Source organism: Salvelinus fontinalis, chromosome 6 (genome assembly GCF_029448725.1).
Source record: "Salvelinus fontinalis isolate EN_2023a chromosome 6, ASM2944872v1, whole genome shotgun sequence".
NCBI lineage: Eukaryota > Metazoa > Chordata > Actinopteri > Salmoniformes > Salmonidae > Salvelinus > Salvelinus fontinalis.
Window position 1 is genome coordinate 6,454,785 of NC_074670.1, and position 21,890 is coordinate 6,476,674.

The 21,890-nt window shown below is 46.0% G+C and overlaps 1 protein-coding gene across 1 annotated transcript in view; it reads right to left on the bottom strand.

Annotated features, from left to right (window-relative positions):
• LOC129856911 (rap guanine nucleotide exchange factor 5-like) overlaps nucleotides 1-21,890 on the bottom strand; it is a 77,707-nt gene that overhangs the window by 16,947 nt on the left and 38,870 nt on the right. The window contains exons 4-9 of the mRNA XM_055924671.1: nucleotides 10,355-10,433; nucleotides 8,540-8,687; nucleotides 8,104-8,201; nucleotides 4,424-4,454; nucleotides 2,610-2,688; nucleotides 1,850-1,999 (exon numbers count right to left, since the gene is read on the bottom strand). Of these exons, the coding sequence (XP_055780646.1) occupies nucleotides 1,850-1,999; nucleotides 2,610-2,688; nucleotides 4,424-4,454; nucleotides 8,104-8,201; nucleotides 8,540-8,687; nucleotides 10,355-10,433 (585 nt within the window). The remainder of the gene's footprint in view (nucleotides 1-1,849; nucleotides 2,000-2,609; nucleotides 2,689-4,423; nucleotides 4,455-8,103; nucleotides 8,202-8,539; nucleotides 8,688-10,354; nucleotides 10,434-21,890) is intronic.

Sequence of the window (21,890 nt, forward strand, 5' to 3'; positions counted from 1 at the left end):
CAACTCATCCCAAACCATCTCAATTGGGTTGAGGTCGGCGATTGTGGAGGCCAGGTCATCTGAGGCAGCACTCCATCACTCCCCTTCTTAGTCAAATAGCCCAAATGGGCGTTGTCTTGTTAAAAAACAAATGATAGTCTCACTAAGCACAATCCAGATGGAATGGTGTATCGCTGCAGAATTCTGTGGTAGCCATGCTGGTTAAGTGTGCCTTGAATTCTAAATAAATCACAGACAGTGTCACCAGCAATGCACCCCCACACCATCACACCTCCTCCACCATGCTTCACGGTGGGACCCACACATGCTGAAATCATCCGTTCACCTACTCTGCATCTCACAAAGACACGGCAGATGGAAGCAGAAAATCTCAAAGGACAGATTTCCACCGGTCTAATGTCCATTGCTCATGTTTCTTGGCCCACACAAGTCTCTTCTTCTTATTGGTGTCCTTTAGTAGTGGTTTCTTTGCAGCAATTCGACCATGAAGGCCTGATTCACATAGTCTCCTCTGAACAGTTGATGTTGAGATGTCTGTTACTTGAACTCTGAAGTATTTGTTTGCCTGCAATCTGAGGTGCAGTTAACTCTAATGAACTCTAATGAATCTTCTGCAGCAGTGGTAACTCTGGGTCTTCCTTTCCTGTGGCGGTCCTCATGAGACAGGTTCTTCATAGAGCTTGATGGTTTTTGCGACTTCACTTGAAGAAACTTTCTTGAAGATCTTGAAATGTTTTGTATTGACTGACCTTCATGTCTTAAAGTAATGATGGACTGTAATTTCTCTTTGCTTATTTGAGCTGTTCTAGCCATAATATGGACTTTGTATTTTTCCAAATAGGACTATCTTCTGTATACCACCCTTACCTTGTCACAACAAAACTGATTGGCTCAAACACATGAAGGAAAAAAAAACACAAATTAACTTTTAACAAGACACACCTGTTAATTGAAATGCATTCCAGGTGACTACCTCATGAAGTCGGTTACCAAGAGTGTGCAAAGCTGTCATCAAGGCAAAGGGTGGCTACTCTGAAGAATCTCAAATATAACATTGCTTGTTCTGATATTTCTTAAGTTTTCTGTATTTTTCTGGATTCTTTGTGTGTGTGTATTGTGTTTTTATTTATAGTATGTTTTGTATTGCTAGGTATTACTGCACTGTTGGAGCTAGAAACACAAGCATTTCGCTGCACTTGTGGTAACATCTGTAAATCTGTGTACGTGACCAATACACTTTTGATTTGATATGATTTCGACAAGCAGGCAGTCCATTGAAACTCTGGTGAATCCCTGTGTGAGTTAAGTTGTGGTTAGTTACCTCCACGGTAGATGACAACCAGCAAGACCAGCTACTCCAGGTATGATTAGGTTAGGGTTCGATTAGATACCTCCAGGGTAGCTGACAGTCAGCAGAACCATTTCCTCCAGTGTGTTGTGTATGGTTAGGGTTCGATTAGTTACCTCCAAGGTAGCTGACAGTCAGCAGGACAATTTCCTCCAGTGTGTTGTGTATGGTTAGGATTAGATTAGATACCTCCAGGGTAGGTGACAGTCAGCAGGACCAGCTCCTCCAGTGTGTTGTGTATGGTTAGGGTAAGGTTAGATTAGATACCTCCAGGGTAGGTGACAGTCAGCAGGACCAGCTCCTCCAGTGTGTTGTGTATGGTTAGGGTAAGGTTAGATTAGATACCTCCAGGGTAGGTGACAGTCAGCAGGACCAGCTCCTCCAGTGTGTTGTGTATGGTTAGGGTTAGATTAGATACCTCCAGGGTAGGTGACAGTCAGCAGGACCAGCTCCTCCAGTGTGTTGTGTTGTATTAGGTATGGTTAGGGTTAGATTAGATACCTCCAGGGTATGTGACAGTCAGCAGGACCAGCTCCTCCAGGGGGACATCCAGTCTCTCAGCCACCTCCTGCAGCAGCCCCTGGGCCACAACACTGGCCAGGCTCCTCACACTCAGATATGAGTCCATGCTCACGTACACATGACACAACACTGAGGAGGGAGGGAGAGAGGGAGAGGAAGGAAGGAAAGAGAGACAGAGAGAGAAATAGAACACTGTTTGTCCCATAGAAGTAGAAAGAATAGAACGGAGTTGGAACTACTGACCATGGAAATTTGAATGGTCAACTCATGGGTGTTCTCAAATGGCTAACCTGCTGCATAAAGTGGTACATGAGGTGATGGGTGTGAAGAGGCTGGACAGACTGAGACTTTTCTGAACAATGAAAATCCCAATGCTTTCATGTTCAATGATGTCATGCATCACATGCATCACCTCATGTTCTGACATCATTGAACATGAAAGCATTGGGATTTTCATTGTTCAGAAAAGTCTCATTCTGTCCAGCCTCAAGGATTCCCATTGTTACTCTGTCTCCTCACAGTGCTTGCTACCTTAAAAAGAATGGCTCTGAGATGCTCTATACAGAACGTCATCAGCCGACACAAACTGTGGAAACAATGCATGTTGGGAGGAATGTAGGAAGAATAAATAGAAAGACAGAGGCTGCATCCCAAATGGCCATAGGGCCCTGCTCAAAAGTAGTGCACTATATAGGGAATAGGGTGCCATTTGAGACGCAGATTTTTAGGACCGACTCACCTTCCCTGGTCTCCCTTTGAGTTCCTCTGGTCGGGAGCCCGTTCTCTTTCAGGCTCAGTTGGTGGGAAAGAGCTTTGCTCTAAATGGAGGGACATACAGGGAATTCAGAACACATTCATACTGTGTGAGAAAACATTCTAACTCTTCTGGACTCTTGTGCTTTCTGCAGGAAACAAGAGGAAAATAGTATTTAATGACCCAAACTGTTGCAAATAGGCTATAAGGAAACCTGGCTATTCAAACGTAAACACATCCCTACAACAGGATCTGATTCAGCCCATTTTCTGCTTGTGCAGATGATCAGCGGGCCAGAACATAATCACAAATCATTTGTAGACTGTAAATTGACCGCAAGAAGCCCAAACAGATATAATATTTTGCAAAAACATAATTTCAAACCTTGCTTACATTTGTATTCAATCACATAAATGTATATCTCTGTATTATGCCTGGAAATACTTTCTAACAGATTTCCAAAATGAAAAGTTTTAACTCAGAAAACTTGGGGGCCAAATAAAATGGCCTGTGGGCCACCAGTTGGGAAACCCTGCCCAACAATGACGCACTCTTACCACAGGAGGTAGGTAGCACCTTAATTAGGGAGGGCGGGCTCGTGGTAATGGCTGGAGTGGAATAAGTGGAATGGTATCAAGTACATCCAACACATGGTTTCTTGGCCTCTTACCTTTCTGTGGGATGAATACTAATTTCATGCAGTGTTGGCCTCTTACCTTTCTGTTGGGTGAATACTAATTTCATGCAGTGTTGGCCTCTTACCTTTCTGTGGGGTGAATACTAATTTCATGCAGTTTGGCCTCTTACCTTTCTGTGGGGTGAATACTAATTTCATGCAGTTTGGCCTCTTACCTTTCTGTGGGGTGAATACTAATTTCATGCAGTTTGGCCTCTTACCTTTCTGTGGGGTGAATACTCATGTCATGCAGTTTGGCCTCTTACCTTTCTGTGGGGTGAATACTCATGTCATGCAGTTTGGCCTCTTACCTTTCTGTGGGGTGAATACTAATTTCATGCAGTTTGTCCTCTTACCTTTCTGTGGGGTGAATACTCCTCTCACGCAGTTTGGTCTCTTACCTTTCTGTGGGGTGAATACTCCTCTCATGCAGTTTGGCCTCTTACCTTTCTGTGGGGTGAATACTCCTCTCATGCAGTTTGGCCTCTTACCTTTCTGTGGGGTGAATACTCATGTCATGCAGTTTGGCCTCTTACCTTTCTGTGGGGTGAATACTAATTTCATGCAGTTTGGCCTCTTACCTTTCTGTGGGGTGAATACTCATCTCATGCAGTTTTGGCCTCTTACCTTTCTGTGGGGTGAATACTCATGCCATGCAGTTTGGCCTCTTACCTTTCTGTGGGGTGAATACTCATCTCATGCAGTTTGGCCTCTTACCTTTCTGTGGGGTGAATACTAATTTCATGCAGTTTGGCCTCTTACCTTTCTGTGGGGTGAATACTAATTTCATGCAGTTTGGCCTCTTACCTTTCTGTGGGGTGAATACTAATTTCATGCAGTTTGGCCTCTTACCTTTCTGTGGGGTGAATACTCATCTCATGCAGTTTGGCCTCTTACCTTTCTGTGGGGTGAATACTCATCTCATGCAGTTTGGCCTCTTACCTTTCTGTGGGGTGAATACTCATCTCATGCAGTTTGGCCTCTTACCTTTCTGTGGGGTGAATACTCATCTCATGCAGTTTGGCCTCTTACCTTTCTGTGGGGTGAATACTCATCTCATGCAGTTTGGCCTCTTACCTTTCTGTGGGGTGAATACTCATCTCATGCAGTGTTGGCCTCTTACCTTTCTGTGGGGTGAATACTCCTCCGCTGTACTGGAGAGAGAAACAAAATCAAACAATTAGACCATGAGACAAGAATGACAAAAAAAAACAATACACACACTCGTTTTGGACCGTTTCAATCAACTAGTAACCTGGTAGTACTGTGATTTTCCATCAATCAACTAGTAACCTGGTAGTACTGTGATTTTCCATCAATCAACTAGTAACCTGGTAGTACTGTGATTTTCCATCAATCAACTAGTAACCTGGTAGTACTGTGATTTTCCATCAATCAACTAGATTAGTCAAGGCTAGGTGACATGAGTCACGGTCCTGATTAGAAAAGTCAAGGTTAGGTGACATGGGTTATGGTCCTGATTTAAAGGTGCAATATGTAGAAATCGGTCCACCATTTCCTGGTTGCTAACATTCAAATAGTTTGCCTAATCACAGAAATAGCACATATTGAACAGATTTACCACTGCTTGGACTTGCTTTCAATTAGAAATGCTATAGATCTGTTATTATATGTGAATTTGGTTCGGGAGGGAGTAGGTGAGGAGAAGGAAGGGAGGAGGGATGAGGGGAGGGTTGACATGGGATGTGTCCCACTCGATGGACACCATGTTCTATATTTTTGGTGTTCTTGGAAATGTGCATTTGTCAGCAAGGAAGGAATCCTCAATGCTATTGGCAATAATAGAACCAACAATAGAAATGGAACAACAGGTCTCGCTGTCACAGGTTTGCTTTCCCAGATATTCTTCCTACGTGTCTTAGACCCCTGACACAGAGGGAGAGGAACTCAGAGACCCCAACAGGACAACAACACATCCCCAAACAGGACAACAACACATCCCCAAACAGGACAACAACACATCCCCAAACAGGACAACAACACATCCCCAAACAGGACAGCAACACAGCCCCAACAGGACAACAACACAGCCCCAAACAGGACAGCAACACAGCCCCAAACAGGACAGCAACACATCCCCAAACAGGACAACAACACATCCCCAAACAGGACAGCAACACAGCCCCAAACAGGACAGCAACACAGCCCCAAACAGGACAACAACACAGCCCCAAACAGGACAACAACACAGCCCCAAACAGGACAACAACACAGCCCCAAACAGTACAATAACACAGCCCCAAACAGTACAATAACACAGCCCCAAACAGTACAACAACACAGCCCCAAACAGTACAACAACACAGCCCCAAACAGGACAATAACACAGCCCCAAACAGTACAATAACACAGCCCCAGACAGGACAACAACACAGCCCCAAACAGTACAACAACACAGCCCCAAACAGTACAACAACACAGCCCCAAACAGGACAATAACACAGCCCCAAACAGTACAATAACACAGCCCCAAACAGTACAATAACACAGCCCCAAACAGGACAATAACACAGCCCCAGACAGGACAATAACACAGCCCCAGACAGGACAACAACACAGCCCCAAACAGGACAACAACACAGCCCCAAACAGGACAACAACACAGCCCCAAACAGGACAACAACACAGCCCCAAACAGGACAACAACACAGCCCCAAACAGTACAACAACACATTCCCAAACAGTACAACAACACATTCCCAAACAGTACAACAACACATTCCCAAACAGTACAACAACACAGCCCCAAACAGGACAACAACACAGCCCCAAACAGGACAACAACACAGCCCCAAACAGGACAACAACACAGCCCCAAACAGGACAGCAACACATCCCCAAACAGGACAACAACACATCCCCAAACAGGACAGCAACACAGCCCCAAACAGGACAGCAACACAGCCCCAAACAGGACAGCAACACAGCCCCAAACAGGACAACAACACAGCCCCAAACAGGACAACAACACAGCCCCAAACAGGACAACAACACAGCCCCAAACAGTACAATAACACAGCCCCAAACAGTACAACAACACAGCCCCAAACAGGACAATAACACAGCCCCAAACAGTACAATAACACAGCCCCAGACAGGACAACAACACAGCCCCAAACAGTACAACAACACAGCCCCAAACAGTACAACAACACAGCCCCAAACAGGACAATAACACAGCCCCAAACAGTACAATAACACAGCCCCAAACAGTACAATAACACAGCCCCAAACAGGACAATAACACAGCCCCAGACAGGACAATAACACAGCCCCAGACAGGACAACAACACAGCCCCAAACAGGACAACAACACAGCCCCAAACAGGACAACAACACAGCCCCAAACAGGACAACAACACAGCCCCAAACAGTACAACAACACATTCCCAAACAGTACAACAACACATTCCCAAACAGTACAACAACACATTCCCAAACAGTACAACAACACATTCCCAAACAGTACAACAACACAGCCCCAAACAGGACAACAACACAGCCCCAAACAGGACAACAACACAGCCCCAAACAGGACAACAACACAGCCCCAAACAGGACAACAACACAGCCCCAAACAGGACAACAACACAGCCCCAAACAGGACAACAACACAGCCCCAAACAGGACAACAACACAGCCCCAAACAGGACAACAACACAGCCCCAAACAGTACAACAACACAGCCCCAAACAGTACAATAACACAGCCCCAAACAGTACAACAACACAGCCCCAAACAGGACAACAACACAGCCCCAAACAGGACAACAACACATCCCCAAACAGGACAACAACACAGCCCCAAACAGGACAATAACACAGCCCCAAACAGCATCGGCTGGAGTGGTGTAAAGCTCGCCGCCATTGGACTCTGGAGAAGTGGAAACACGTTCTCTGGAGTGATGAATCACGCTTCACCATCTGGCAGTCCGACATACTAGTCTGGATTTGGCGTATGCCAGGAGAACGCTACCTGCACGAATGCATAGTGCCAACTGTAAAGTTTGGTGGATGATGAATAATGGTCGGGGGCTGTTTTGCATGGTTCGGGCTAGGCCACTTAGTTCCAATGAAGGAAAATCTTAACGCTACATTATACAATGACATTCTAGACGATACTGTGCTTCCAACTTTCAAATCAAATGTATTTATAATTACATCAGCTGATATCTCAAAGTGCTGTACAGAAACCCAGCCTAAAACCCCAAACAGCAAGCAATGCAGGTGTTGAAGCACAGTGGCTAGGAAAAACTCCCTAGAAAGGGCAGAACCTAGGAAGAAATCTAGAGAGGAACTATGAGGGGTGGCCAGTCCTCTTCTGGCTGTGCCGGGTGGAGATTTGTGGCAACAGTTTGGGGAAGGCCCTTTCCTGTTTCAGCATGACAATGCACCCTCGCACGAAGCGAGGTCCATACAGAAATGGTTTCTTCAGGGTGTGGAAGAGCTTGACTGGCCTGCACAGAGCCCTGACCTCAACCCATTGAACACCTTTCAGAAGAATTGGAACGCCGACTGTGAGCCAGGCCTAATTGCTCAACATCAGTGCCCGACCTCACTAATGATCGTGTGGCTGAATGGAAGCAAGTCCCCACAGCTATGTTCCAACATCTAGTGGAAAGCCTGGAGGCTGTTATAGCAGCAAAAGGGGGGGGGGACCAACTCCATATTAATGCCCATGATTTAGTAATGAGATGTTCGAGCAGGTGTCCACATACTTTTGGTCATGTAGTGTAACTAATTCATCATATTATTCCATTATTCAGTTCCTATGGCCACTCACTGTCTGCGATGCAGCCGCAGGAGTTTCTGCAGGTCCTTCTGCTCCTTCTCTAGAGTTGGATACTCATACAGGTCATCCAGGAGGAAACGATACAATGTCTGAAACACAAAGACAACATCTAATGTCTGTTTTCAATGTCTGAAACACAAAGACAACATCTAATGTCTGTTTTCAATGTCTGAAACACAAAGACAACATCTAATGTCTGTTTTCAATGTCTGAAACACAAAGACAACATCTAATGTCTGTTTTCACCCTCCCATATCATCATGATATCACTTATTTTAGGGTCATCTCACTGTCCCATATCCTTAGCCTGGCCCCACATTTGTCTTGCCAACTCCTTATAAATGACTAGAGGAGTTTGAAAGAAAGCACAAACAGATCTGGAAACAGGCTGTAATATCCCTTCTTCTCCTCGCTCGCTCCGTCATACCTTCATGAAGAGTTTAACATGCTCGTCTTCTCGTAGGAAGTCCCTGTACAGTGTTGTCCACTGTGTCACCAGGTGCAGGACCTGCCGTTTCCTGTCCAGAACCTCCTGCCCTTCCTCTTTCCCCCGGTGGTGTCTCTTTGAACAATAGGTGGGCTCCATGAGTTAAGGCATCAGCACAGCAGTAGAGCGGACTCTCAGTAGGCGTTGTGTGTATTGACATTAGCTAGGCCAACAGGATCAACACCGCTATTTTTAATTGTTCCAAGTTGGAGGTGTATGTGTGTTTAAGGGTGAGGTGTGTGTGTGTGTGTGTAGTAGAGAACAGTCAGTAGCGTTAGAGGTAAGGGTGGTATACTGTAGTCTAGAGGTAAGGTACTGTAGTCTAGAGATGAGGTAAGGGTGGTATACTGTAGTCTAGAGGTAAGGTACTGTAGTCTAGGGGTGAGGTAAGGTGCTGTAGTCTAGGGGTGAGGTAAGGTGCTGTAGTCTAGGGGTGAGGTAAGGTACTGTAGTCTAGTGGTGAGGTAAGGTACTGTAGTCTAGAGGTGAGGTAAGGTACTGTAGTCTAGAGGTGAGGTACTGTAGTCTAGAGGTAAGGTACTGTAGTCTAGAGGTAAGGTACTGTAGTCTAGAGGTAAGGTACTGTAGTCTAGAGGTAAGGTACTGTAGTCTAGAGGTAAGGTACTGTAGTCTAGAGGTAAGGTGCTGTAGTCTAGGGGTGAGGTAAGGTGCTGTAGTCTAGAGATGAGGTAAGGTGCTGTAGTCTAGGGGTGAGGTAAGGTGCTGTAGTCTAGGGGTGAGGTAAGGTACTGTAGTCTAGGGGTGAGGTAAGGTACTGTAGTCTAAAGGTAAGTGTTGTGTACTGTAGCCTAGAGGTTTGGTACTGTAGTCTAGAGGTAAGGGTGGTATATTGTAGTCTAGAGGGAAGGGTCTTGTACTGTAGTCTAGAGGTAAGGTACTGTACTCTAGAGGTAAGGTACTGTAGTCTAGAGGTTAGGGTGGTGTACTGTAGTCTAGAGGTAAGGGTGGTGTACTGTAGTCTAGAGGTAAGGTACTGTAGTCTAGAAGTAAGGTACTGCAGTCTAGAGGTTAGGGTTGTGTACTGTAGTCTAGAGGTAAGGTACTGTAGTCTAGAGGTTAGGGTGGTGTACTGTAGTCTAGAGGTTAGGGTGGTGTACTGTAGTCTAGAGGTTAGGGTGGTGTACTGTAGTCTAGATGTAAGGTACTGTAGTCTAGAGGTAAGGTACTGTAGTCTAGAGGTAAGGTACTGTAGTCTAGAGGTTAGGGTGGTGTACTGTAGTCTAGATGTAAGGTACTGTAGTCTAGATGTAAGGTACTGTAGTCTAGATGTAAGGTACTGTAGTCTAGAGGTAAGGTACTGTAGTCTAGAGGTTAGGGCTGTGTACTGTAGTTTAGAGGTTAGGTTGGTGTACTGTAGTCTAGTGGTACGGGTTGTGTACTGTAGTTTAGAGGTTAGGGTGGTGTACTGTAGTCTAGATGTAAGGTACTGTAGTCTAGAGGTTAGGGTTGTGTACTGTAGTCTAGAGGTGAGGGTTGTGTACTGTAGTCTAGAGGTTTGGGTTGTGTACTGTAGTCTAGAGGTAAGGGTGGTGTACTGTAGTCTAGAGGTTTGGGTTGTGTACTGTAGTCTAGAGGTTTGGGTTGTGTACTGTAGTCTAGAGGTTAGGGTGGTGTACTGTAGTCTAGATGTAATGTACTGTAGTCTAGAGGTTAGGGTGGTGTACTGTAGTCTAGAGGTAAGGGTAGTATACTGTAGTCTAGAGGTGACCACCACAGCCTGAAGTAGAAGGATATTGTCCCAGGAGAGCCTGACACAGATCACTGGTTGACATGAACACCAGGTATGTCAGCAGGAAGTCATCCAGGAGAGGCTCTGTAAAACAGGAAACACATCATTTACGACAGCATCCAATAGAACTGGCTAAAACTCAGTGGTGGAAAAAGTACTCAATTGTAATACTGTAGTAAAAGTAAAGAAACCTTAATAGAAAATGACTCAAGTAAAAGTGAAAGTCACCCAGTAAAATATTATTTGTGTAAAAGTCTAAAAGTATTTGGTTTTAAATATACTTAAGTATCAATATACTTAAGTATCAAAAGTAAAAGTAAAAGTATAAATCATTTCAAATTCCTTATATTAAGCAACCAGACAGAACAATTTTCTTGTTTTTTTAATTGTATTTCCAGATAGCCAGGGGTACACTTCAATATTCCAAGACATAATTTACAAACAAAGCCTTTGTGTTTCGTGAGTCTGCCAGATCAGAGGCAGTAGGGATGACCAGGGATATTCTCTTGATAAGTGTGTGAATTGGACCATTTTCCTATCAAAATGTAACGAGTACTTTTGGGTATCAGGGAAATGTACGGAGTAAAAAGTACATTCTTTTCTTTATGAATGTAGTGCAGTAAAAGTTGCCAAAATTTTAAATGGTAAAGTGAATTACAGATACTCCAAAAAACTAACTTACTAAAGTAGTACTTTAAAGTATTTTTATTTAAGTACTTTACACCACTGCTAAAACTGATTCAAATCCAATGTAATTGGATTGAATTGTATTAATTCATAAATTAATGTATTCATAAATTGAATACATTTATTAAACATTTTAAATTATGAATGACCAAACCGAGATTGTATAATCATTAAAGCTACATTCAAGTGTCAGTAGTCTACTTCAAAGATGCAGACCATACAAAAATGTGCTCATAAAAAAAAAAAAAAGGAAAAGTGAATTACACCCTCTGACATCTTTTGTAAAGTTTTTCTTTTCCTATATGAATCTAAACTCCTCCCACCGCCTGTTAGGGTTGGCTCCAACGCCGTCCAGCTCTCTGCTCCACCTACAGCCTCTCTGTGTTCACACTGTGTCCAGCTCTCTGCTCCACCTACAGCCTCTCTGTGTTCACACTGTGTCCAGCTCTCTGCTCCACCTACAGCCTCTCTGTGTTCACACTGTGTCCAGCTCTCTGCTCCACCTACAGCCTCTCTGTGTTCACACTGTGTCCAGCTCTCTGCTCCACCTACAGCCTCTCTGTGTTCACACTGTGTCCAGCTCTCTGCTCCACCTACAGCCTCTCTGTGTTCACACTGTGTCCAGCTCTCTGCTCCACCTACAGCCTCTCTGTGTTCACACTGTGTCCAGCTCTCTGCTCCACCTACAGCCTCTCTGTGTTCACACTGTGTCCAGCTCTCTGCTCCACCTACAGCCTCTCTGTGTTCACACTGTGTCCAGCTCTCTGCTCCACCTACAGCCTCTCTGTGTTCACACTGTGTCCAGCTCTCTGCTCCACCTACAGCCTCTCTGTGTTCACACTGTGTCCAGCTCTCTGCTCCACCTACAGCCTCTCTGTGTTCACACTGTGTCCAGCTCTCTGCTCCACCTACAGCCTCTCTGTGTTCACACTGTGTCCAGCTCTCTGCTCCACCTACAGCCTCTCTGTGTTCACACTGTGTCCAGCTCTCTGCTCCACCTACAGCCTCTCTGTGTTCCCACTGTGTCCAGCTCTCTGCTCCACCTACAGCCCCTCTATGTTCCCACTGTGTCCAGCTCTCTGCTCCACCTACAGCCTCTCTGTGTTCCCACTGTGTCCAGCTCTCTGCTCCACCTACAGCCTCTCTGTGTTCACACTGTGTCCAGCTCTCTGCTCCACCTACAGCCTCTCTGTGTTCACACTGTCCAGCTCTCTGCTCCACCTACAGCCTCTCTGTGTTCCCACTGTGTCCACCTCTCTGCTCCACCTACAGCCTCTCTGTGTTCCCACTGTGTCCAGCTCTCTGCTCCACCTACAGCCTCTCTGTGTTCACACTGTGTCCAGCTCTCTGCTCCACCTACAGCCTCTCTGTGTTCACACTGTGTCCAGCTCTCTGCTCCACCTACAGCCTCTCTGTGTTCACACTGTGTCCAGCTCTCTGCTCCACCTACAGCCTCTCTGTGTTCACACTGTGTCCAGCTCTCTGCTCCACCTACAGCCTCTCTGTGTTCCCACTGTGTCCAGCTCTCTGCTCCACCTACAGCCCCTCTATGTTCCCACTGTGTCCAGCTCTCTGCTCCACCTACAGCCTCTCTGTGTTCCCACTGTGTCCAGCTCTCTGCTCCACCTACAGCCTCTCTGTGTTCACACTGTGTCCAGCTCTCTGCTCCACCTACAGCCTCTCTGTGTTCACACTGTCCAGCTCTCTGCTCCACCTAAAGCCTCTCTGTGTTCCCACTGTGTCCAGCTCTCTGCTCCACCTACAGCCTCTCTATGTTCACACTGTGTCCAGCTCTCTGCTCCACCTACAGCCTCTCTGTGTTCCCACTGTGTCCAGCTCTCTGCTCCACCTACAGCCTGTCTGTGTTCACACTGTGTCCAGCTCTCTGCTCCACCTACAGCCTCTCTATGTTCCGACTGTGTCCAGCTCTCTGCTCCACCTACAGCCTCTCTGTGTTCACACTGTGTCCAGCTCTCTGCTCCACCTACAGCCTCTCTGTGTTCACACTGTGTCCAGCTTTCTGCTCCACCTACAGCCTCTCTGTGTTCACACTGTGTCCAGCTCTCTGCTCCACATACAGCCTCTCTGTGTTCACACTGTGTCCAGCTCTCTGCTCCACCTACAGCCTCTCTGTGTTCCCACTGTGTCCAGCTCTCTGCTCCACCTACAGCCTATCTGTGTTCCCACTGTGTCCAGCTCTCTGCTCCACCTACAGCCTCTCTGTGTTCCCACTGTGTCCAGCTCTCTGCTCCACCTACGGCCTCTCTGTGTTCACACTGTCCAGCTCTCTGCTCCACCTACAGCCTCTCTGTGTTCACACTGTGTCCAGCTCTCTGCTCCACCTACAGCCTCTCTATGTTCCCACTGTGTCCAGCTCTCTGCTCCACCTACAGCCTCTCTGTGTTCACACTGTGTCCAGCTCTCTGCTCCACCTACAGCCTCTCTGTGTTCACACTGTGTCCAGCTCTCTGCTCCACCTACAGCCTCTCTGTGTTCACACTGTGTCCAGCTCTCTGCTCCACCTACAGCCTCTCTGTGTTCCCACTGTGTCCAGCTCTCTGCTCCACCTACGGCCTCTCTGTGTTCACACTGTCCAGCTCTCTGCTCCACCTACAGCCTCTCTGTGTTCACACTGTGTCCAGCTCTCTGCTCCACCTACAGCCTCTCTGTGTTCACACTGTGTCCAGCTCTCTGCTCCACCTACAGCCTCTCTGTGTTCACACTGTGTCCAGCTCTCTGCTCCACCTACAGCCTCTCTGTGTTCCCACTGTGTCCAGCTCTCTGCTCCACCTACAGCCCCTCTATGTTCCCACTGTGTCCAGCTCTCTGCTCCACCTACAGCCTCTCTGTGTTCCCACTGTGTCCAGCTCTCTGCTCCACCTACAGCCTCTCTGTGTTCACACTGTGTCCAGCTCTCTGCTCCACCTACAGCCTCTCTGTGTTCACACTGTCCAGCTCTCTGCTCCACCTACAGCCTCTCTGTGTTCCCACTGTGTCCAGCTCTCTGCTCCACCTACAGCCTCTCTGTGTTCCCACTGTGTCCAGCTCTCTGCTCCACCTACAGCCTCTCTGTGTTCACACTGTGTCCAGCTCTCTGCTCCACCTACAGCCTCTCTGTGTTCACACTGTGTCCAGCTCTCTGCTCCACCTACAGCCTCTCTGTGTTCACACTGTGTCCAGCTCTCTGCTCCACCTACAGCCTCTCTGTGTTCACACTGTGTCCAGCTCTCTGCTCCACCTACAGCCTCTCTGTGTTCCCACTGTGTCCAGCTCTCTGCTCCACCTACAGCCCCTCTATGTTCCCACTGTGTCCAGCTCTCTGCTCCACCTACAGCCTCTCTGTGTTCCCACTGTGTCCAGCTCTCTGCTCCACCTACAGCCTCTCTGTGTTCACACTGTGTCCAGCTCTCTGCTCCACCTACAGCCTCTCTGTGTTCACACTGTGTCCAGCTCTCTGCTCCACCTACAGCCTCTCTGTGTTCACACTGTGTCCAGCTCTCTGCTCCACCTACTGCCTCTCTGTGTTCCCACTGTGTCCAGCTCTCTGCTCCACCTACAGCCTCTCTGTGTTCCCACTGTGGCCAGCTCTCTGCTCCACCTACAGCCTCTCTATGTTCACACTGTGTCCAGCTCTCTGCTCCACCTACAGCCTCTCTGTGTTCCCACTTTGTCCAGCTGTCTGCTCCACCTACAGCCTCTCTGTGTTCCCACTGTGTTCAGCTCTCTGCTCCACCTACAGCCTCTCTGTGTTCACACTGTGTCCAGCTCTCTGCTCCACCTACAGCCTCTCTGTGTTCACACTGTGTCCAGCTCTCTGCTCCACCTACAGCCTCTCTGTGTTCACACTGTGTCCAGCTCTCTGCTCCACCTACAGCCTCTCTGTGTTCCCACTGTGTCCAGCTCTCTGCTCCACCTACAGCCTCTCTGTGTTCACACTGTGTCCAGCTCTCTGCTCCACCTACAGCCTCTCTGTGTTCCCACTGTGTCCAGCTCTCTGCTCCACCTACAGCCTCTCTGTGTTCACACTGTGTCCAGCTCATTTTGTACTGACCTGGAAGAACACCATGAAGGTTTTCAATCACTACATTGTCTATTGAAATGAATGTATTCAGTGAGAAATGTGTAAAACATATTAGCAAACCTGTGGATGGACACAAAATAAGAACCAATCTGGCAACCCCAATGCATTGTGGGGAAAAAAGTTTGAATATATGAATATAATCATTGAGAAAAGCATCCCCCATGCAGAGAATTTATGAATATATATATATATCCCCTACACAATGTCTCAGTGTTGTGATATCAATATGCAAAAGCACATTGGCTGAAAGAAATCATTAAGGCAAAAGGATTTTAATTAGATAAGGGTGACAGGTCTCACCCAGTGAAAGTAATGACTCCTAACAATCAGTGAAAGATCCTTGTGCAATGTGAAAATGACTCTGGAACACATATAGAGCCCTTCCCAAATGGCAACCTATTCCCTAGTGTTCTACTTTTGACCAGGGCCCATATAGGGAATAGGGTCCCATTTGGGACACTGACTATAGACTTTGTAAATGAGAATGTTAATGAATGAGCACAGGATTGGAACACAGGTTGACAGAGAGAGAGAGATTGAGAGAGGATCTCAATGTGTGTAAGTTGATCTTTCTACTGGTCCTGACCTCGTAGTCGACTCATCGCTATTCTAAGTTACTCAGGTCATGACTCACACGCTTTCCAATGATGATTGTTCCATTTTCATTTGTTCCCTGGATACTTAAGCTATGTCCAATGACTCTCCTTCCCCTGTAGCCTCACGTTACTGTATACTGGGCTGTTCTCTGTCTGCTACAGGAAGTACCAGGGAAGATAAGGCAATACGTTGTCAACCTGCTGCTTGACTCTCTCCTTCCCCTGTAGACTCACGTTACTGTATACTGGGCTGTTCTCTGTCTGCTACAGGAAGTACCAGGGAAGATAAGGCAATACGTTGTCAACCTGCTGCCTGACTCTCTCCTTCCCCTGTAGCCTCACGTTACTGTATACTGGGCTGTTCTCTGTCTGCTACAGGAAGTACCAGGGAAGATAAGGCAATACGTTGTCAACCTGCTGCCTGACTCTCTCCTTCCCCTGTAGCCTCACGTTACTGTATACTGGGCTGTTCTCTGTCTGTTACAGGAAGTACCAGGGAAGATAAGGCAATACGTTGTCAACCTGCTGCCTGACTCTCTCCTTCCCCTGTAGCCTCACGTTACTGTATACTGGGCTGTTCTCTGTCTACTACAGGAAGTACCAGGGAAGATAAGGCAATACGTTGTCAACCTGCTGCTTGACTCTCTCCTTCCCCTGTAGCCTCACGTTACTGTATACTGGGCTGTTCTCTGTCTACTACAGGAAGTACCAGGGAAGATAAGGCAATACGTTGTCAACCTGCTGCTTGACTCTCTCCTTCCCCTGTAGCCTCACGTTACTGTATACTGGGCTGTTCTCTGTCTACTACAGGAAGTACCAGGGAAGATAAGGCAATACGTTGTCAACCTGCTGCCTGACTCTCTCCTTCCCCTGTAGCCTCACGTTACTGTATACTGGCTGTTCTCTGTCTGCTACAGGAAGTACCAGGGAAGATAAGGCAATACGTTGTCAACCTGCTGCTTGACTCTCTCCTTCCCCTGTAGCCTCACATTACTGTATACTGGCTGTTCTCGGTCTGCTACAGGAAGTACCAGGGAAGATAAGGCAATACGTTGTCAACCTGCTGCTTGACTCTCTCCTTCCCCTGTAGCCTCACGTTACTGTATACTGGGCTGTTCTCTGTCTGTTACAGGAAGTACCAGGGAAGATAAGGCAATACGTTGTCAACCTGCTGCCTGACTCTCTCCTTCCCCTGTAGCCTCACGTTACTGTATACTGGGCTGTTCTCTGTCTACTACAGGAAGTACCAGGGAAGATAAGGCAATACGTTGTCAACCTGCTGCTTGACTCTCTCCTTCCCCTGTAGCCTCACGTTACTGTATACTGGGCTGTTCTCTGTCTACTACAGGAAGTACCAGGGAAGATAAGGCAATACGTTGTCAACCTGCTGCTTGACTCTCTCCTTCCCCTGTAGCCTCACGTTACTGTATACTGGGCTGTTCTCTGTCTACTACAGGAAGTACCAGGGAAGATAAGGCAATACGTTGTCAACCTGCTGCCTGACTCTCTCCTTCCCCTGTAGCCTCACGTTACTGTATACTGGCTGTTCTCTGTCTGCTACAGGAAGTACCAGGGAAGATAAGGCAATACGTTGTCAACCTGCTGTTTGACTCTCTCCTTCCCCTGTAGCCTCACGTTACTGAATACTGGCTGTTCTCTGTCTGCTACAGGAAGTACCAGGGAAGATAAGGCAATACGTTGTCAACCTGCTGCTTGACTCTCTCCTTCCCCTGTAGCCTCACGTTACTGTATACTGGCTGTTCTCTGTCTGCTACAGGAAGTACCAGGGAAGATAAGGCAATACGTTGTCAACCTGCTGCTTGATTCCCTCCTTCCCCTGTAGCCTCACGTTACTGTATACTGGGCTGTTCTCTGTCTGCTACAGGAAGTACCAGGGAAGATAAGGCAATACGTTGTCAACCTGCTGCCTGACTCTCTCCTTCCCCTGTAGCCTCACGTTACTGTATACTGGCTGTTCTCTGTCTGCTACAGGAAGTACCAGGGAAGATAAGGCAATACGTTGTCAACCTGCTGCCTGACTCTCTAACCGCCGGTGCAGTCGATGCTCTAAATCAAATGATATTTCCAATGCTGTTGTGGCTATCTGATATTTGCTAAGCCTTAACCCATTGCTTTAATGTGTTTACAAGCAACATTGACGTTGCTGCGTCCTTGTGTGCAGACATCTCAAGGTCACAGGACATGTCAACCCTAGATATATGCTTTGATTTCATTATTAACAATGTCTCTGAATGTGATCTAATGAACAGATTTGTCAATGTGAATATACCAACTCAGCTAGAAAATCAATTCATTGTGGGTTTTGTTTATCATTTGTTGTGTGTTTCTTTGGTGAAAGTGCACCATTGTGAAAATAAACCGTTCCATTTGAGAGGAATTTCAAGGGATCTCATCAGAGAACTAGTCCATGATTATTTGCTGTGTTTGTCAGTGGCATTGGATTTTTACAATCACTTTGGCACTAATTTCGGGAAACCTTGGTGTCATTTTTCAAAACTCTAGACACAAAACTCACAACCAATTATCAAAATGCAAATTTTTCAAAACTCTAACACTTTTTCCAATTGCTTGGATACAATACACATAAGATAATTTGTTCATTGAACTAAAATCACCTGTTCAAAATGACACAACTTAACATCAAAGTATTACCATTTCAAAATGCAATTCACACATTACATCTGAGATGACTGTCTATTCATTTCATTACAATGATCTAACTATCAATTGATACAACTGCTCAAAATGATAAGTAACTGTTGCGTTACTCTTAATGCATAGTTTACGGAAACTGACGAACAATATTCCATGTTTAGATCATCAAAGTTTCAGGATAACGAGATCCATTGACACCAATTACCGTGGAACATGAACCAATTGGACTACATTATCTATGAATGTAATATTTCATCATCATTCTTAATCAGACACTGTTTCTATGGTCCCATGTACCACTTTTCCAGACCATGTTTTCAGATTTGACATTACCGTACACTCACCAGCCACTTTATTAGGTACACCTATCTAGTACTGGGTAGGACCCCCTTTTGCCTCCACAACAGTGTTGTACGTTAAGAGATGCCATTCTGCACACCACTGTTTTAAACAGCTGTTATTTGAGCGTTTGTGGCCTTTCTGTTAGCTTGAATGAGTCTGGACATTCTCTTCTGACCTCTCTCATTAACAAGGGGGTTTTGCCCACAGAACTGCCGCTCACTGAATGTGTTTTGTTTATCGCACCATTCTCTGTAAACTCTAGAGACTGTAGTGCGTAAAAATCCCAGGAAGGCAGCTGTTTCTGAGATGCTGGAATCACCATGTGTGGCATCAACAATCATACCACGGTCAAAGTTGCTTAGATTACGCATCTTGTCCGTTCTAATGTTTGGTCGAACAACATCTAAAGCTCTCTACTCTATATACTCTATATATTGAGTTGCAGGCAGCCACATGATTCGCTGTTCGAATGTAACCGTCCTTGATGAGCTAAATCAGGTCTGTAGAGCTGATGGCATGACCTATGTCATTGTGTGGGATAATGTCAGGTTCCACCATGCTCAAATGGTGCAAGCATGGTTTCAGGCCCATCCACAATTTACCACCCTGTGCTTACCCCCATACTCTCCTTTCCTTAACACGATTGAGGAATTTTTCTCCACATGGAGGTGGAAGGTATATGATAGGCGCCCTCACGAACAAGCCGCCCTTCTCCAGCCATGGATGACGCATGCAATGTCATCACGGCAGACCTGGATTCGCCATTCTTCCCAAGATGTTTGGCTAATGAAAACATCCATTGTGATGTGGATGAGAACCTGTGGCCAAATCCACAAGACAGGGTTGATGGAAATATAGAAGTACAGTAATCAATCCTTTGTTTTGCTTTTTACAGTAAGCCAGGTGAGGAACCCTGCCGTTGACGTTTTACTGTAGTTTTTTTCTTTTTTTGTAGCTAATTATTTTTGCTTTGACTCAAAGAAACCTGTTGTGATTTTATTGTATTTCATCAATACATTTCAGATTTTGTTCAATGATTCCACTGTCTGTAGTATTCTCTCTACTAGTCCTTTTACAGTGATGTATTTACGTGTAGTAGCATAATGAAACATGTATCACATATTCTGTACTACGATATTTAATGATTGTACGAACAACTACACAGTGAAACTATTGGTATCTTGTGTGTGGGTGATTTAAATGAATGTTCCTATGGTATTTCATGTTAAATTAGTGATTTGAACCTATGATTCTGCAAGTGCAAGGTTTCTTTAAAGATATGAATGCACAATGCAATGTTTTGAACATTGGACAGCCTGTGTTACACGTGATGACCGTTTTGAGTTTTGTGTCTAGAGTTTTGAAAAATGACCACAAGGTTCTGAAATTAGTGCCAAAGTGATTGTTAAAAAACTGTAATAGGTTTGTTGTTTGTTTGTAAGTGCGTATTTAGGTCTTGAGCGTCCTGGACACTATTATTACGTAGGAAACAGGAGAAGAAGACATTTGGAAGTCCAAAAGCTTGGGGCGGGTTGACATTCTGTGTTGTGCAAGGCCAGAACTGATCGTCCAAGTTATGCAAGTCATTGAGAGGAAGGAGAGTGCCTGTGAGCGTGTGTGTGTCTGTGTGTGTCTGTGCATGCCTGTGAGGGTGTGTGTGTCTGTGCATGCCTGTGAGCGTGTGTGTTTCCAGAATGGATGCCATGCCGTCAGGCCACAGAGCAAAGACAAGCTGTTCAAATCCTATTAGTCAGAATGTCTTCCCTCCCCAGCTCTGTGTAAGTGTGCCTCACAGCCCAGTATTGTACATTCTCCCCTTTAATTTCACACTTACTTCCCAGGGCTTTGTGTGCTGCGTTCAGCTCCACAGAACACTACTCCCACCCTCACGTCATTATGTTAATCCACAGCACAGCATACAGCTGTAGACACATCAGTCACTCAGCTCTTTATGAGGAGAAACATGCACACAGAGCTATGTTCAACACACACACTAAAACACTGCATACTGGTACTGGCTACTACAGCAGACAACTCCTAAGACCCAGACACACATCTTGTATGATGTGCAAGAACACACACACACGCATACACTAATGCACACACACTCACACACACAGACACCTCTTGTGCAGATGTGACTAAAATTACATTAAATTAAATCTCTTGTGTCTGTTCTTTCCAGATAACCCTGACCTGACCCGTCTGAGCAGTATCCATAATAAATACTACTACCCACTGAGCTGTAGGACGGGCCAGCAGTATCCATAATAAATACTACTACCCACTGAGCTGTAGGACGGGCCAGCAGTATCCATAATAAATACTACTACCCACTGAGCTGTAGGACGGGCCAGCAGTATCCATAATAAATACTAATACCCGCTGAGCTGTAGGATGGGCCAGCAGTATCCATAATAAACACTAATACCCACTGAGCTGTAGGATGGGCCAGCAGTATCCATAATAAACACTAATACCCACTGAGCTGTAGGATGGGCCAGCAGTATCCATAATAAATACTAATACCCACTGAGCTGTAGGATGGGCCAGCAGTATCCATAATAAATACTAATACCCGCTGAGCTGTAGGATGGGCCAGCAGTATCCATAATAAACACTAATACCCACTGAGCTGTAGGATGGGCCAGCAGTATCCATAATAAATACTACTACCCACTGAGCTGTAGGATGGGCCAGCAGTATCCATAATAAATACTAATACCCGCTGAGCTGTAGGATGGGCCAGCAGTATCCATAATAAACACTAATACCCACTGAGCTGTAGGATGGGCCAGCAGTATCCATAATAAACACTAATACCCACTGAGCTGTAGGATGGGCCAGCAGTATCCATAATAAATACTAATACCCACTGAGCTGTAGGATGGGCCAGCAGTATCCATAATAAATACTAATACCCACTGAGCTGTAGGATGGGCCAGCAGTATCCATAATAAATACTAATACCCACTGAGCTGTAGGATGGGCCAGCAGTATCCATAATAAATACTAATACCCACTGAGCTGTGGGATGGGCCAGCAGTATCCATAATAAACACTACTACCCACTGAGCAGTGGGATGGGCCAGCAGTATCCATAATAAACACTAATACCCACTGAGCTGTAGGATGGGCCAGCAGTATCCATAATAAACA